Here is a 15,374-nt window from a genome sequence, read left to right on the forward strand (position 1 = left end):
GAATGGAGAGGGGTAACTAGTGGTGTTCCCCAAGGGTCAGTCCTAGGACCTATCCTATTCAATTTATTCATAAATGATCTGGAGAAAGGGGTAAACAGTGAGGTGGCAAAGTTTGCAGATGATACTAAACTACTCAAGATAGTTAAGACCAAAGCAGATTGTGAAGACCTTCAAAAAGATCTCACAAAACTAAGTGATTGGGCAACAAAATGGCAAATGAAATTTAATGTGGATAAATGTAAAGTAATGCACATTGGAAAAAATAACCCCGACTATACATACAACATGATGGGGGCTAATTTAGCTACAACGAGTCAGGAAAAAGATCTTGGCGTCATCGTGGATAGTTCTCTAAAGATGTCCACGCAGTGTGCAGAGGCGGTCAAAAAAGCAAACAGGATGTTAGGAATCATTAAAAAGGGGATAGAGAATAAGACTGAGAATATATTATTGCCCTTATATAAATCCATGGTTCGCCCACATCTCGAATACTGTGTACAGATGTGGTCTCCTCACCTCAAAAAAGATATTCTAGCACTAGAAAAGGTTCAGAAAAGAGCAACTAAAATGATTAAGGGTTTAGAGAGGGTCCCATATGAGGAAAGATTAAAGAGGCTAGGACTCTTCAGTTTGGAAAAGAGAAGACTAAGGGGGGGACATGATAGAGGTATATAAAATCATGAGTGATGTTGAGAAAGTGGATAAGGAAAAGTTATTTACTTATTCCCATAATACAAGAACTAGGGGTCACCAAAAGAAATTAATAGGCAGCAGGTTTAAAACAAATAAAAGGAAGTTCTTCTTCACGCAGCGCACAGTCAACTTGTGGAACTCCTTACCTGAGGAGGTTGTGAAGGCTAGGACTATAACAATGTTTAAAAGGGGACTGGATAAATTCATGGTGGCTAAGTCCATAAATGGCTATTAGCCAGGATGGGTAAGAATGGTGTCCCTAGCCTCTGTTCGTCAGAGGATGGAGATGGATGGCAGGAGAGAGATCACTTGATCATTGCCTGTTAGGTTCACTCCCTCTGGGGCACCTGGCATTGGCCACTGTCGGTAGACAGATACTGGGCTAGATGGACCTTTGGTCTGACCCAGTATGGCCTTTCTTATGTTCTTATGTTCTTATATGATAGAGGTCTATAAAATCATGACTAGTGTGGCAAAGGTGAATAAGGAAGTGAATAAATGTCTGTGGTCACCTGCTCAGAGCCAATTGTAGGATTGCTGTATAACTTATACTTTGTTTTCCTTACCCACTGGATATTTACTCCTTCGCATAACACAAGCACCAGCGGTCACCCAAGAAAACTAATAGACAGCAGGTTTCAAACAAACAAAAGGAAATACTTCTTCACACTATGGATACAGTCAACCTGTGAAACTAGTTGCCGGGGGATGTTGTGAATGTCAGAACTATAACTAGGTTCAAAAGAGAACTAGAAAAGGTCCTGGAGGATAGGTCCATCAATGGTTATTAGCCAAGATGGTCAGGGATGCAAACCCATGCTCTGGTCCCTACACGTTGATTGCCAGAAGCTGGTATTGGACAACAGGGGATGGATCACTTGATGATTGCTTGTTCTGTTCATTCCCGCTGAAGTACCTGGCATTGGCCACTGGATACTGAGCTGGATGGACCATTGATCTGACCCAGTGTGGCTGTTCTTAAATATTAGAACAAAAATAAGCATAAAGAAAATCTGAAATAGGTCTAATAAAGTGCAGCTTGGCCAATTAATCACACATCTCCCTACCTCTGAGATTTGTTGTTTTAATCCTAGGACTTCAAATTGGGCCTGATCCTATGAGACTCTGAGCTCCTTCTGGGAGGTTCTGATTGTCCTTTGAGAATCTGGAGTGCTAGTGTAACCCACATGCCTAATAGGGAGATATGTCTTGAAGAGATCTATGGGAGAGGGTAGGAATGAGTTGTGTCTGGATCATTGTTGCTAGGCAGATGCACAATTAGCTCTCCACACTCAGAAGTTTCTGGAATTGGGTGAGGCAGTTTTGGGTATGCTCAATAGATTCCCTGTTGCTGGACTCAAATTCCATGAGGCAAGCGGTCAGGGCAGATGCCTTGCAAAAGGCTACCTGCACTGTGTGGGTTGGGAGAAGCTGAGCCACAGGAGCAGAAAACAGGCTGTTTTTCCCCTAACTCTGAAGCATTTTGCAGCAGGTTAATGATATGAACTCTACAAAAGGGAAGCCCCTGCAGTGGTAATTATGGAAAAGGAAAATTGGGAAGGGAAACTTATTTCTTTTATTTTACTTTTATACTTGGAAGGTTATTTGATTTTAGCCAAACTAATTTAGTTAAATTGTCTCAGTATGATTCACCAACTCTTCTCTTATTTAAATATGATGATGGGGAAAGAATCACTTACATATTGCTAGTCTCAGTTTGTATTTTTCTTGTAACAGGTTTTTTCCCCCTATATACTTCAACTGAGTGGTTGGTTAATTAGTAAGCTGAATAGTTAACTGAATGATTTCAGCAGAGGAGGAAGAAGAGTCTGCATGGATTCCAGTTGGAAGTTTCTAGAAGAGAATGGAAGACAAGAGAAGAGAAGAGAAGATATTGTTGCAGTGCTTTTGACTGAACAGATTGTATAGATTTTGGTGATCCAAGACTGTAACTGAGACTCAGGTGAACTCAACCTAAGCTTTTGGGAACTCTGAGTTACTTCTCACTGTGTTTCTCTAGCAACTGACCTGTTTAGATTTAATTTGTTTTCTTTATTTATGTTTATGTATAACTGAGGAGTTAATGTATGTGGATTATAAAGTAGCCTTATGTTGTAGAAATTAAGTTGTTGTTATTATTCTGTTTCTTTATCATTATAAGATTTTATGAAGTTGGTACTTAAGAATTAAGTTACGGTAATTCCTTTTGTTCTTTTTGGACTTGATTGTAGGGAGGCTGACCCTATGCAATCCTTGCTGAAAATCCTCATTGACTGAATTCTGGGTCTCCATGTGCATTACTATGGGAGTTGGTTTTAGGCAGTAGGAGAAAGGCAGTGAAGTAAATTCTAGATCACCCAAAGGTTACAAATTGGCACCTGAACAGACAGGGACTTGAGGATTGCTCAGAGCTCACCTCTGATTTCTTTGTGAGGAATATTGCAGCAGTTACTTATGAAAGAATTTAGTGTTATTGAATATTGTTATTGAATTTGTACACTGTATTAATATTGTTAAGACAATGGAAACTTGTGCACAATTTGGTTTAGATCCCTATAGGACCATTTTGATCAGTGAGGTGTCCCCTTATTGTACAGCAGAAGTTAAGAGGGCTGTTAGAAATTTTGGTCATGTGACTAATATGAGGCAGGTGAACAAAAAGATATGATATTTTGTGAATTTGAAGACCCTGTTTCTGTGATACACATAGGGAGGAACTGTGTGTTGCAGAAGCTAGAGCAGAAATGGGATGAGACTCGTATTTATTTTGAGGTTTTGCCATTTATATCCACTGGTTCTGTGCCCAGAGTACCTCCGTGCAGGGATCGGGGATATTCTCTGTATTTTGACAGAGGGTTCAAGACTGGGACGCAGGGTGTGGTTACACCTGTGGGTGATAGATAGACTAGGTGGTTAACAGATGCTATGCCTGTTATGGACGGAGGTCCAGTAGGAGTCTCTACCCCTGCTGTGAATCTCCCTCTTGACATGCAACATCTTTGTTAGACCAGGTGCTGAAATCTACCAGTGGAACTGTGACTGATGTGGAATTTAAACTGAAATGTTTTTTGGGTAATTCATCCAGACCCCGTGGAGAAATAGATTATTTTACCTGGTGAGCATAAGTCAAAGAGATATGAAAGACAGTGAAATTTCTGACATCTGTCCAAACCATCGCAGTTGTCTTTCTTGATTCTTCTGTAACAGCTTTATTTCTTCCCCTAGCCATTTTTTCTCTCTTCATTTTTTATTTTTGTAGTCTTTAAACTCTCAAGTATTCTCTTCTGCCAGGTTCTAGTTCTTTGTCTCAGAGTTTGATCTTTACCTCTGTCTCTTGTCTTCCAATTGTCATATTTTTTGTCTTCTCTCTTTTTATCTTCAAGCCAAATTTTCTGCTTTCCCAATCTACCTTGTCATTTATTCTCTGTAAATCCCCCTTGGTCAATGCGGTGAGGTCAATATCACCTGCGAATCTAAAGTTATGCTCTGTCCTACCACATAATTTGACTCCTCCTGTTTCATCTCTCAATGCTACAGCCATTCTGCTTCCAGTACTCAGTTAAACAAATCTGGTGATAGCATGCATCCTTGTCTAACTGCTATGGTCATCCTGAACCATTCCATACATGTCTTGGGTACTCTCACCTTATACACTGTCTTGTAGATGTTTTCTGTCAGCTTGATCAGTTTTTTGGGCATGCCATACATTCTTATTACTTGCTACAACTCTTTCTGCCAATGCTATTGAAAGCCATCTTGAAGTCCATAAAGTAATTGCAACAGGTTCAGTTGTGTTCTATGTACTTCTCCGATATCTGTATTATCACAAATAACTGATCTGTTGTACTTCATCCTGGTCTATATCCTGCCTGTTCCTCTGTAACGGCCACATCTACATATCTCTTCATTCTCCTCAGCAATGTCTTGGTGAATGCTTCTCCAAGCACACTCAGTAATCTGATTCCTTTGTAGTTCTTGCATTCACTTTTATCTCCTTTTTTATAGACTGGTTCTATTATCACTTTCCTCAATTCATTTGGCATTTGCTCTTGTTCGTAAATCTTGCTGGACAGCTTGTGCATCACCTTTACCATATGTTCCTCACCTGCTTGCAGCAGCTCTGTGGTTGTCAATTCCCAGCACCTTTTTCTTTTTCAAATTTTCTATCAGGATCTTTATTTCTTCTAAGAATTTTGATATCTGCTGTCCCTCACTTGTGCTGGGAAGTTTCTCCAGGACCACTTCAATATACTCTGGTTCTGCACATTGTACAGCTGTTCAAAATTTCGTTCCATTGCTTATTCTTTGCTTGTTCATCCTCAATTACTTGTCCGTGATTGTCTTTCATCGCTGACATCTTCAACTCATATGTCTCATTCAGTTCTCTTATCTTGTGATACAACTGTGTTGTACTTCTCTTCACACAATTTTCTGCTTTGCGTATCCAGGTGTTTGTCTCTCTCTGCTCTCTGTTTTATCTCTCTGGTCAACCTTTTGTACTCATCTCTTAGACTTAGACTTACACCCTCCTATTCGCCTTCATCATCCTACGCTTGTCACGCAACTGCAGCACTTCAACCATTATCCAATTGGTTTCTTTGTAGTCCAATACTTGTTTAGTCACTCTCGTAATCCCATTTTATATACTATTACATGTCTCGTCAACAGTCATTTCTTCTTTCTCCAGAGATTTGCTGAGGACTGCACATATACTTGTACTATTGTAGCTGCACTGGATTTGATACTGAATCTCGCCTTCAACATATGAGGAGATAATGGGTTAAATGCCATAAGAGCCTGGCTTACCTTCGGCTTTAGAACCAATGCAACTCTGTCCTGGCATCCACCATTTTCTTTTCTTGATGTCATTATCCTATGTTCATCATGGTACAATTCTCCTTCCCAACTCATTTTGCATAGACCGATGATTTCTCATATGCATCATTACCGCAAGTGCTCCAGCCTGGATCAACTTGTGAGCAGACATAATGCAGTCCCAACAGATGGCTATAAGCACAGTCGGCAAAAAGACTGTCCATGAGCACCACATGGAGTTGTTTATGGCACAGTAATTAAGACATTCAAATGGCTGTCTGTTCTGAGTTATGGGCCAGTGAAAATAAGCTATCCGGCTATTGGATGGATTCACTTCCTATATATATATCAAGCATTATATATATATAATGCTTGATCATCCACATGAAGACAGTTCTGAATCCTGGTGAATTGGTGGTTAGTGTTTCATGCAGCCGCGCATTGTCATTTATCAGTTCTTCTGGCTTCCTATGAGAACTCTCCTGAGGTAACTGAAATAAGGTTCTTTATTGCAGCTGACTTTCTGCAGAACAGAACAACTTTGTGAGAACACAATGCCCTGCAGATTTATGAGCGTTAAGATGTACTGAGTGATTGATGTTAGATTTTCACATGCTTTTTCTAGATGTGGTGAATTATTGATTGGATTTGTTATTCTCAGTCTCTTCACATTTGGCCCTCAGTCAGTTCATTGTAGGGCTGGCTTTCTTTCACCAAAGTCCATTACAGGAGTCAAAGATGACCTCGTCTCCCTTAAGGTCAGGTTCAGTTCTATTTTCCAAAACAATGTGAGATATTATACAAGAAAGTCATTTTTCCTCTAAACAATCACATTAAGGTACTCTTAGCAATTCATATTGCTGCAGCTTAGTAAATCATTATGAAGGAATAGTTATGTAAGCTGGTGCAACGCCTATTGACTTCATTATGATTTCTGTCCACTTACACCAGGGCTGAATTTTATTTTTCTTTACAATACAGGGAAGGAGTGTATGAGGGGAAGTCAGAGTATTATCAGGAGAAAGGCATAGGAAGGGAAGGTAGAGAATATTTGTTTTGTGTCTTTCCAGTGATTCTTCTGAAAAAGAATGTATCATGTCTATGGATTTCAGCATGCGTAGAAGATAGGAATAAGAAAAAATCAATTTCAGGGGACTTTTGGACATTTCTGACCAGCTCGGAGTGGTGTCATATCTATAATAATGGTACATTAATGTCCAGAAAATACACAGATCAAACTGTTTTCTTTATTTGTGCGTTTCATTATTCCATTTCATAATAAAAATAAGACAATCCAGAAGCTATCAGTATATTCGAGAAATTAACAGAAGCCAGACTGGGAGTCAGGAATCCTGATACGTTTTCCTTACGCTTTACTGTTGTCTGACCTTGGGTAAGTGACTAAAGCCAAATTTCCCCCAAGTGTCCACTAATGCTGAGTTTCTTGATTTCTGGGTGCCCAAATTAAAACATATAGGGGCTCATTATCGGGGTAGTAAGCACCCACAGCTCCATTTGAAGTCAGTGAAAGCTACAGGTGCTCAGTATCTCTGCAAATCAGATTCTAAGTGTTTCAAGTTTAAGCTCCCAAAATTAGTGCATCCAGAATTAGCAGACACTTCTGAAAATTTTGACTTACACATCTCTTGTGGCTCAGTTTCACACATTTCTAAGACTGGGATAATACTAACCTGACTTAGACTTAATGAATATTAATCAAGAACTTCAAAATTCTCATAAGAGATTTACTATAAAAGAGAAAAGTAGTATTACCCTTCTCAGTTAAAGTCACTTGGTTTCTGACTGCATCCAGATTACCAAGAAAAGCCATCAGTCAGTCAGTCACTGCTGATCACATACTAAATATATTTATGTACAATTTTGACAAACTGACAGAGATATTGTGACACAAAGTTCTTCTGTAGACAACTTGTTTTAAATAACTAAATCATTTCCTTTTATATCAACTTCATGTAACCTCAGCAAAGTAGATGTATTATGCCATTTTTGCTCAACTATGTTGCTGATATAATTATTCTGCTTGATTATAAGCATTATTTTTATTTTCTGTCCCCAGATTTTTGTTTTTCATAGCTCAGATCCTGCATGAACCCTTGCTATTTATGTATAGCAGGGCAGCATTGTCTATAAATATAGTGTAAGGAATACTCATGCACTAGTAAGGGGATAAGCTAGATGACCTAACCGGTCTTTTCTCTCTCTAATTTCTAAGATACTATGAATATAAAGTGGTTCAGCTGCTCAAATACTTTTCTTCCATAATCTCATCTGTGAAATATATTGTGAAGAGCTCTGGATAGCTGTCCTTCTAATAATCTGATCATTCATCTTCTTTAGGATTATTTTCTCATAAGAAGTATGAGTAATCCTGATCCCAAATCTTCATGTTCCATTTGAAATGTATTGCTCCAGAGTTAATTGCTCAGTAGCTTGACAGAAATATATGGACAGTAAAATAATTGATGTGTATTTCCCTAGATCATCGTTATCCTCTTGCATGTCTAGAAATAAGAACACTCCAATTTGCTGTGCTTCATTTCTTCTTCCTTATACCATTTGTAGTGCAGGAGAGTAGTATTAACTGTCCTAGCTAGGTGTGTCCCTTTGCATAGTCTAAGCCACTTCCTTGCCTTATGTCTTCATTCAACTTTCTCTTCATTTCTTTTGCTTGGTGTCACTATTGATACATGTTCATCTAGATGTCTTTTCTGCAGAGCTCCCATTGCTCTCCTCTGCTCTCTACAAATACCACCTCTGTTCATTTCTACTCTTTTCTCGTTGTGCTGAAGGACAAACATCTGTTGTTACCTTGTCCCCATTTGTCATCTTGTTTTCTACCAGCTCCTTGTTTCCCTCTAGAATACACTAGATTGCTGACATTATATTGCCTGATGTCTTCTAAGATCCTAGAAATGTAACAGGGATAAACATCTCAAACAGACACATAAATCTTTTTGAAGTTTCATTCTTGGCTTTACTGCAATTTGGAGATCGTTTTAGGACCGTAGTCTCCTTTTACAGAACTTTCATCCACCTCTTCGCCACTGGAAATATCACTATATATCTGAACACTTCATTTCTCATAGGCTATGAATAAGAGTTGGAGTCTGTTTCTTAGTGATTGATTTCATATGCTCAGCTTTTCTTCATGTCATCTTCTAAGAGGGTTTTTTTTTTTGGTAAGTGGTTGCTGTTATGAGTGTTGATGGGATTTGAGATGAAACACAGTTTCATGCTGGTAATGAGAGCTGCTGGACTTGAGCCAGTAGCAGCTTTTATTTGAAACCATTTTTTAAATTTACTGAATGTCCCCATGAGTATGCTGCTTATCTTGAGCAGCCTACTGTTTGAATGAGAACTTTTGTACAGCACAGGATAGATCACTGACAGCAGGTGTTCTTGACTAATTTATAGATCTTAGAGGTTTTTCCTCTCTCCAGTTTTCTTGTGTTGAAGTTAAAGCATTGCTCTTAAGTTAACAAAAAATGTTTTTCTGGATCTGCTTTCTAACTTGGTAGCCTGTTCTGGTTATTCAGCACTTTGCTATAACATTCTCCTCAGGGAAAGTTCGAATGTTGTGCCATAGGGTCACTATCACTGCTATAAAGAGTACACAAATACTAGCTGTAACGTCCCTTATTTAGTCTTGGTGTGCGTATAGAAATTTATCTTACTTGCACTATCCCTTTCCAATACATGTGAGGAGTTATAAATCAATAGGCAGTAACAGCCAGATCAGTACAATGCTCCAGGACAAAATACAGTTATTTCATGTGAGGCTTCTACAAGTGAGGAAGTGACATGCTCAGTCTCTATAGGATCTCATAAAATTAGACACATATGGCCATGAAATGGCCTAGCTGTGCACTTGTACTGTGCATCCCTGACTGCAGTTGTACATGCCACAAAGGCACTCTGGATGGCTGGGGCAGCATCAAGCACATCCAAGTCAGAGTTGCTATTTAGGGATTTGGGAAGAATAGACAATAGAAAGCATGATAAACCTCTTTTCATCTTTACACAAATAATGGCTACAACTAATTATTAGTGGGACTTAGTCCCACTAGCCCCTAGTGACCAGCCGCCACTAGAGTATCCTGTGCATGCAAGGCAGCTGCTACTACATTCTGAGCAGAGCAAATCAGGGAAAGAATAGGACTGGAAATACTGCAGTTGCAGTTACAGCAATTGTTTGTGATAAAGAGAGGATCTCACCAGCTGCCAGGGGAAAAATGCGATTTTAGGAAAGTTGGCATAAACGGTTAGTAATCCCTGACTTAACTCCAGCTACACAGTCAAGGAAGAATGAGCTTTCTGAATTAAGCAGGTCTTCACTGAAGGGAGTGTCTCTGGAGAAATCCTCTATGCAGCGAAGTGCAGGATATCTTACAAGAATTACTCTTTTCCCCTTAAATTTTTTCTAACTTAATTTATTGTTGCTGAAAGGTGTCAGGCTTATTATTATTATTTGTAGTGGTACCAAAAGACCTGTGAGGATCAGGGCCCATTGGACAGATGTATTGTACGAGATAGACATCACAATGAAGACTAGAGTCCTTTATCCAAATAGCAGGTATGGCACTAGTGCAAAGTCCCTACACACTGCCACACCAATATGTCTCAAGGTTATTAGAGGGACCAAATCTAGGGGACAGGAATTCAGTCCATGGCCTCACTGTTGAGACTTCTAAGAAGCAAGGATGGATTTATGAATAGGGCCCAGTGAATAAATAAGTTATGGAAGCTCCCAATAGCTAGGCCTTCTGTGAGTGATGAAACATCTGTTGGGGAAATAATGCCTTCTCTCATTTCTTTCCTTTAAGTCTATTTAACACATTGAAGCTAAAATTATCTTCATTGCCTGCTACTCTGAATCCCATTATAAAGCCCTTGATCTATCCATTCCCATGAAAAATGAGATATTTATATTTTGAGATTCTAGATTCTCATTGCATCTGCCCAGAATTCTAAAGGAGAACATACAAAATGTAACAAAAAGAGAAAAAGATAGCATTAGAAAAAATATATGCAACGGACAAATATCTGTGAAATTCTTATAAACTACAATCTGGATACATTAAAGGGGAAACTCTGAAAGATGTCGACAGGAGGAAAACAACACATAGCAGACTGTAATAAAAAAAGAAAAATTAAGTCAGATCTCCAACAGGGAAAATATACTTCAGAACTAGCCATAAACACAAACAGAACTAAAGCAATCACTGTTCATCAGATAAAAAGCAGAATTTGAATTGCATGAAAGAAGCTTTGCATTTGTCAAGAGTTTCATTGAACAAAACAAGTTAACCCACCAAAATAGTTCTCTGTCTTGAAGGAAACACAACCTAGAAGGTGAGTAGTATTAATTGAATGGGGCAGGGACCATTATTAATAATCCCATCCAAATAAAGGACTGGGTGGGGGAAGCAGCCAAGCTAATTGCTGGTGCCCCCTTGTGGCGGATGTCCAATGCAGGTACTCCATAGGGAAGGAATACAGTGATCAAATAAGTGGTTTGGTAAAGGATTTAAAGGAGGTGTTTGTTAAAGAAGCGGAATGGGGGTGGGTGGGTTGGGGTGCCTACGACTGGCATGGCCGGGAACCAACCTGCCCCCCTCCCTTTATAGCCCACTTTAACCCTCATTTGAGGGGGGATGGTAAGGTCCCAGCAGTGGGTTGGCTGGGGACCAGGATGGAAAAAATCAGGGGAGGCTGACGGAAGCCCCCAGGTAGCTATTGAAATGATCATGGAGTTACCTGCACTGTACACTTTTATCTGCCAGGTAGTTGCAGACATCTAATAATAAAGTTAAGGCTTAATTAAACCACATCCAACATATCCTGTCTTTATTCCGGTATAGCTGGACAATGTTCATCTAAAATCTTTCTCCTAAGACTGATATTATAATATAGGGTATTAGCTGGTACCCAGGAGAATTATAGTTTACTGGGTTGTGCTAGTGTCACTATTCCCTTTGGTATCATAGTGTGGACCTGATAGTGTGGTAATGCTGTTCCCAATCTTCCTCTCCTAGTTCCATATAAATACCCATTTACCGGATAGTGGGTTTGTGACATTACATGAAAGACATCCCTTTAACAAGTCATTATTAAGTGACAGAATTGTGACATTACAATGGCTTGGTGAAGCTGTGTTTGTACCTGTAGAGGTTGAGGGATGAGGGACACATGAGACTATTTTATAAAGATATATAACAAAATTTTATATATATTTATCACTACAGTAACTTGCCCTTGTTAAGAGTGATCTTGCAATCTAAGAACATTTGCATGTTAGTGCCTATGGTGTCCTGTAAAATGGGAATTTATAATGGAGTCTTGTGGCTTTAAGAGCCAAAGTGCAGTAGCAGTATCTCTGGGATACACTTGTAAAAGAGAGCTTTATTAATAATTGCTGATTTGTTCCCAGTTATAAGGTAGATATACAATTGTTATAATTACTTACCTCATTTGAAGTTACAGTGTGAATCATCTCAATGTCATCCATCTCACATTTATCTTCACATAAATGTCATCATTATGGATAGAGAGACAAGGTGGGTGAGATAATATCTTCTACTGGACCAACAGAAGTTACACACTTAGTCACACCCTCAGAAGTTGGTCCTAAAAAGATATTACCTCACCTACCTTGTCTCTCTAATATCCTGGGATCAACACAGCTACAGCTACACTGCATAACATTATGCATACACATCTAGACAAATTCTGGTCCCACTGAAGGTAATAGGAAAAACTCCCATTGACTTCAGTGGGAGAAGGATTTGCTCGATTATGGGTAATGATGTTGCATCTGTTTAAAATTATGGTTTTTATTTCACGCAAAATATAAACTGAACTTTAAATTACTAAGGATACAGTGACACCACTCAAAGGAAGAATGATTTGGTGGCTAAGGCACTGGGCTATGACTCAGGAGAGCAGGGTTCAGTTTGCAGCTCTGCCACAGATGTCCTTGGTAAGTCACTTAATCTCTCAATACCTGAGTTCCACATCTGTATAATGGGAATTGTACAGCCTTTCTCCCACCGTTTGGGTGAAATTCTGGCTCTGTTGAAGTTAATGTTAATTTGCCATTGATTTCTATGAGGTTAAGATTTCACCTTTTGTCTGTTTAGTTTATATAGGTTGTGATCCTACAAAGACCAACACACTTATTTAACTTTGCATACTTTGAATAGTCCCACTGAAGTCACCTAGGTGCTACCATAATACAAATACATAACCATAATAATAATCAAAGCATATTCACTTCCTAAAACAAATGTAAAGGGAAGGAGAGACCTGAAACTTACCACATACTGGGATTCAATTCTAGCTGATGATAAGAGTCAAAGTCATCTCGTAGGATAATGCTGTCACTATGAATTTCAGCTAAAAAAAGAAATAAAGCACTGTAGGAAAGAATTCCAGTGTAATGGTCCATTTTGCTAACCAACCCTGACAATGTGTTGCCTTACCTAGAGCAAAAGTATTTCAAAACTGTAATGTAAAAAGAACAAACCTAATAAATCAAACATCAGCTTTAAGCACATAAATTGTAATGCAGAATTTTCTGGGGAAAAGTTTCTTATGGTAGAGGTCTGGTCTCAATTCATTCACTCTGGATGTAACATAAACAAACAGATTTTATAGGATTCAAAACAAATGTTTTAAGGGACTGTGCTCCAAACTCCCCTTCGCACTGAATCTTGTTTCTAAATACAGAGTTGGAAAACAGGGCCGGCTCCAGGCACTAGCTTAACAAGCAGGTGCTTGCGGCGGCCAAGGGAGAGGGGCGGCATGTGCGGCAATTCGGGGGCGGCAGGTCCCTCACTCCCTCTAGGAGCGAAGGACCTGCCGCTGAACTGCCGCCGCCGATTGCGGCTTCCCCCCAATTGCCGCCGCCGGTCGCGATTGCGATCGCGGCTTTTTTTTTTTTTGCTGGAGCCGGCCCTGTTGGAAAAATTCCTGCACTGACAGAGAGATGGACTAGATGATCTAACACAGGGGTGGCCAACCTGAGCCTGAGAAGAAGCTAGAATTTACTAGTGTACATTGCCAAAGAGCCACAGTAATACGTCAGCAGCCCCCATCAGCCTCTCCCCCTCTCCCGCCACCTCCTGCACACCGACAGCCCTGCCAATCAGCACTTCCCTCTCCTGCCTGCTTCAATCAACTGTTTTACAGTGTACAGGTGGCTCTGTGATGGAGGGGGGAGGAGCAAGGGTGCAGCAGGCTCAGGGGAGGGGGCAGGAAGGGGGAAGGGGTGGAGTGGGGGCAGGGCCTGGGGTTGAGCAATGGAAAGTTGGCACCTGTAGCTCCAGCTCCGGAGTCAGCCCTATGCAAGGAGCCGCATATTAACTTCTGAAGAGCCACATGCGGCTCCAGAGCCACAGGTTGACCACCCCGATCTAACAGGTGTTTTACATCTCTAATGTCCATGGACTTGACTCTGGTATGACACAAGTTATTCAACAGTGTAAATCCACTGAGTTCAATGGAGTTACTCTGGCTTACATCAGAGTAAGTCAAATCTGAATCAGAACCCATGATTCTTAGTCTCCTGTGAAGGTACTTAGGAGTATATTAATAGTTAGTGATGTTAATTTTTTTTTTTACATATTGCTCTATAAGCATCAAACACCAGTTTTTTCCCTAGATTTGCTTTGTGGACCAAATACAGTATATTTCTGCCCAGATCAAACTCTCTGTGGTTTTCAGCCTTTATGTTTACCTTTTCTCTTTTGTCATTTTGGAAAAGTTATGCTGACATAAATGGACAGATATCCTTGATACCCTTTGTCATGCTGAATAGTGTAGTACTCCATAGATAGTCCCACTGAAGTGAATGAGACCACAGTGGAGTACGGTACTACTAAGCGGGAGCAAGGGTATCAGAATCTGGCCCAAACTGATAAACACATGATGGAAAAGCCTTCAATGCATTCCCACATTTTAAACATTTTGGAAATGATAAGCCTGATCCTGACCTCACATGGTTTTACATCAGTATAACTCCAATCACTTCAGCAGTATTACTCCTGATTAACATTTGCGCAAATGAGATCATAATTAGACTCTGTGGGCATATCCAAAAATAATTTTTTTAAGCCAGCAACAAATAAGTACGAACACTGGAGAGTACTGAACATTGGGACACACAGCCTTATAGTCATGGAGGTCTCTCTTTTTTAAGCTCTATTTTAGGACTTAACAGGCCACTCTTTCAGTGGATTGTCTAGGCTCTCCAGCACAGCTATATAAGGCAAAATGGACTGCAAACAATGGACCAGATCCTCAACTGTGTCCGTATTCAGAGGTACCTACACAGAGTGACACCTGTTAGGTCCATCTCACAACTGTGTTAAACAGAACACAAAAAACTAGCCAAAAAACAATCTGTTATGATATTCAGTCAGATCAGGAATTCAACTAGAACACAGAACAATTGTATCTTTTTCTATTTGTTTTCATAGCACATAAAGCCAGACAGTGGCCTATTGCTCTTGTGCTGACATAAAAGAGTAATAAGCAGGCTAATGTGCCCCTTACTCCCTTGCGCCAGTGTGTCATGCCACATGGATTGGAAGGAGTGGGAGTGGACGGAGTCTTGACTACCCTTCCCACAATTTACCCAGCAACACAGTTAATGCAGCAGGTCATGTATAGCTCTTTTGTAGTTTGCTCCGTCCCTGAAGCAGCAGGAAGAATGGGTGCACAATCTTCCTACCGGGCTGCTCCAGGGATGGTGCACGAGCACAGTATCTCTTACTACCGGCTAAATCACAAACTGATAATCTAGCCTATAATTAGAAAGGAAAGTTATGAGACACCATGTATTC

The 15,374-nt window shown here is 40.0% G+C and overlaps 1 protein-coding gene across 3 annotated transcripts in view; it reads right to left on the reverse strand.

Moving 5' to 3' along the window:
• Window positions 1-15,374, reverse strand: part of RELN (reelin) — a 469,941-nt gene that overhangs the window by 250,110 nt on the left and 204,457 nt on the right. For all 3 annotated transcript variants that reach the window (XM_065399319.1, XM_065399303.1, XM_065399311.1), the window contains one exon: window positions 12,846-12,924. In XM_065399319.1, the coding sequence (XP_065255391.1) occupies window positions 12,846-12,924 (79 nt within the window). The remainder of the gene's footprint in view (window positions 1-12,845; window positions 12,925-15,374) is intronic.

This window comes from Emys orbicularis, chromosome 1 (genome assembly GCF_028017835.1).
Source record: "Emys orbicularis isolate rEmyOrb1 chromosome 1, rEmyOrb1.hap1, whole genome shotgun sequence".
Lineage (NCBI taxonomy): Eukaryota > Metazoa > Chordata > Testudines > Emydidae > Emys > Emys orbicularis.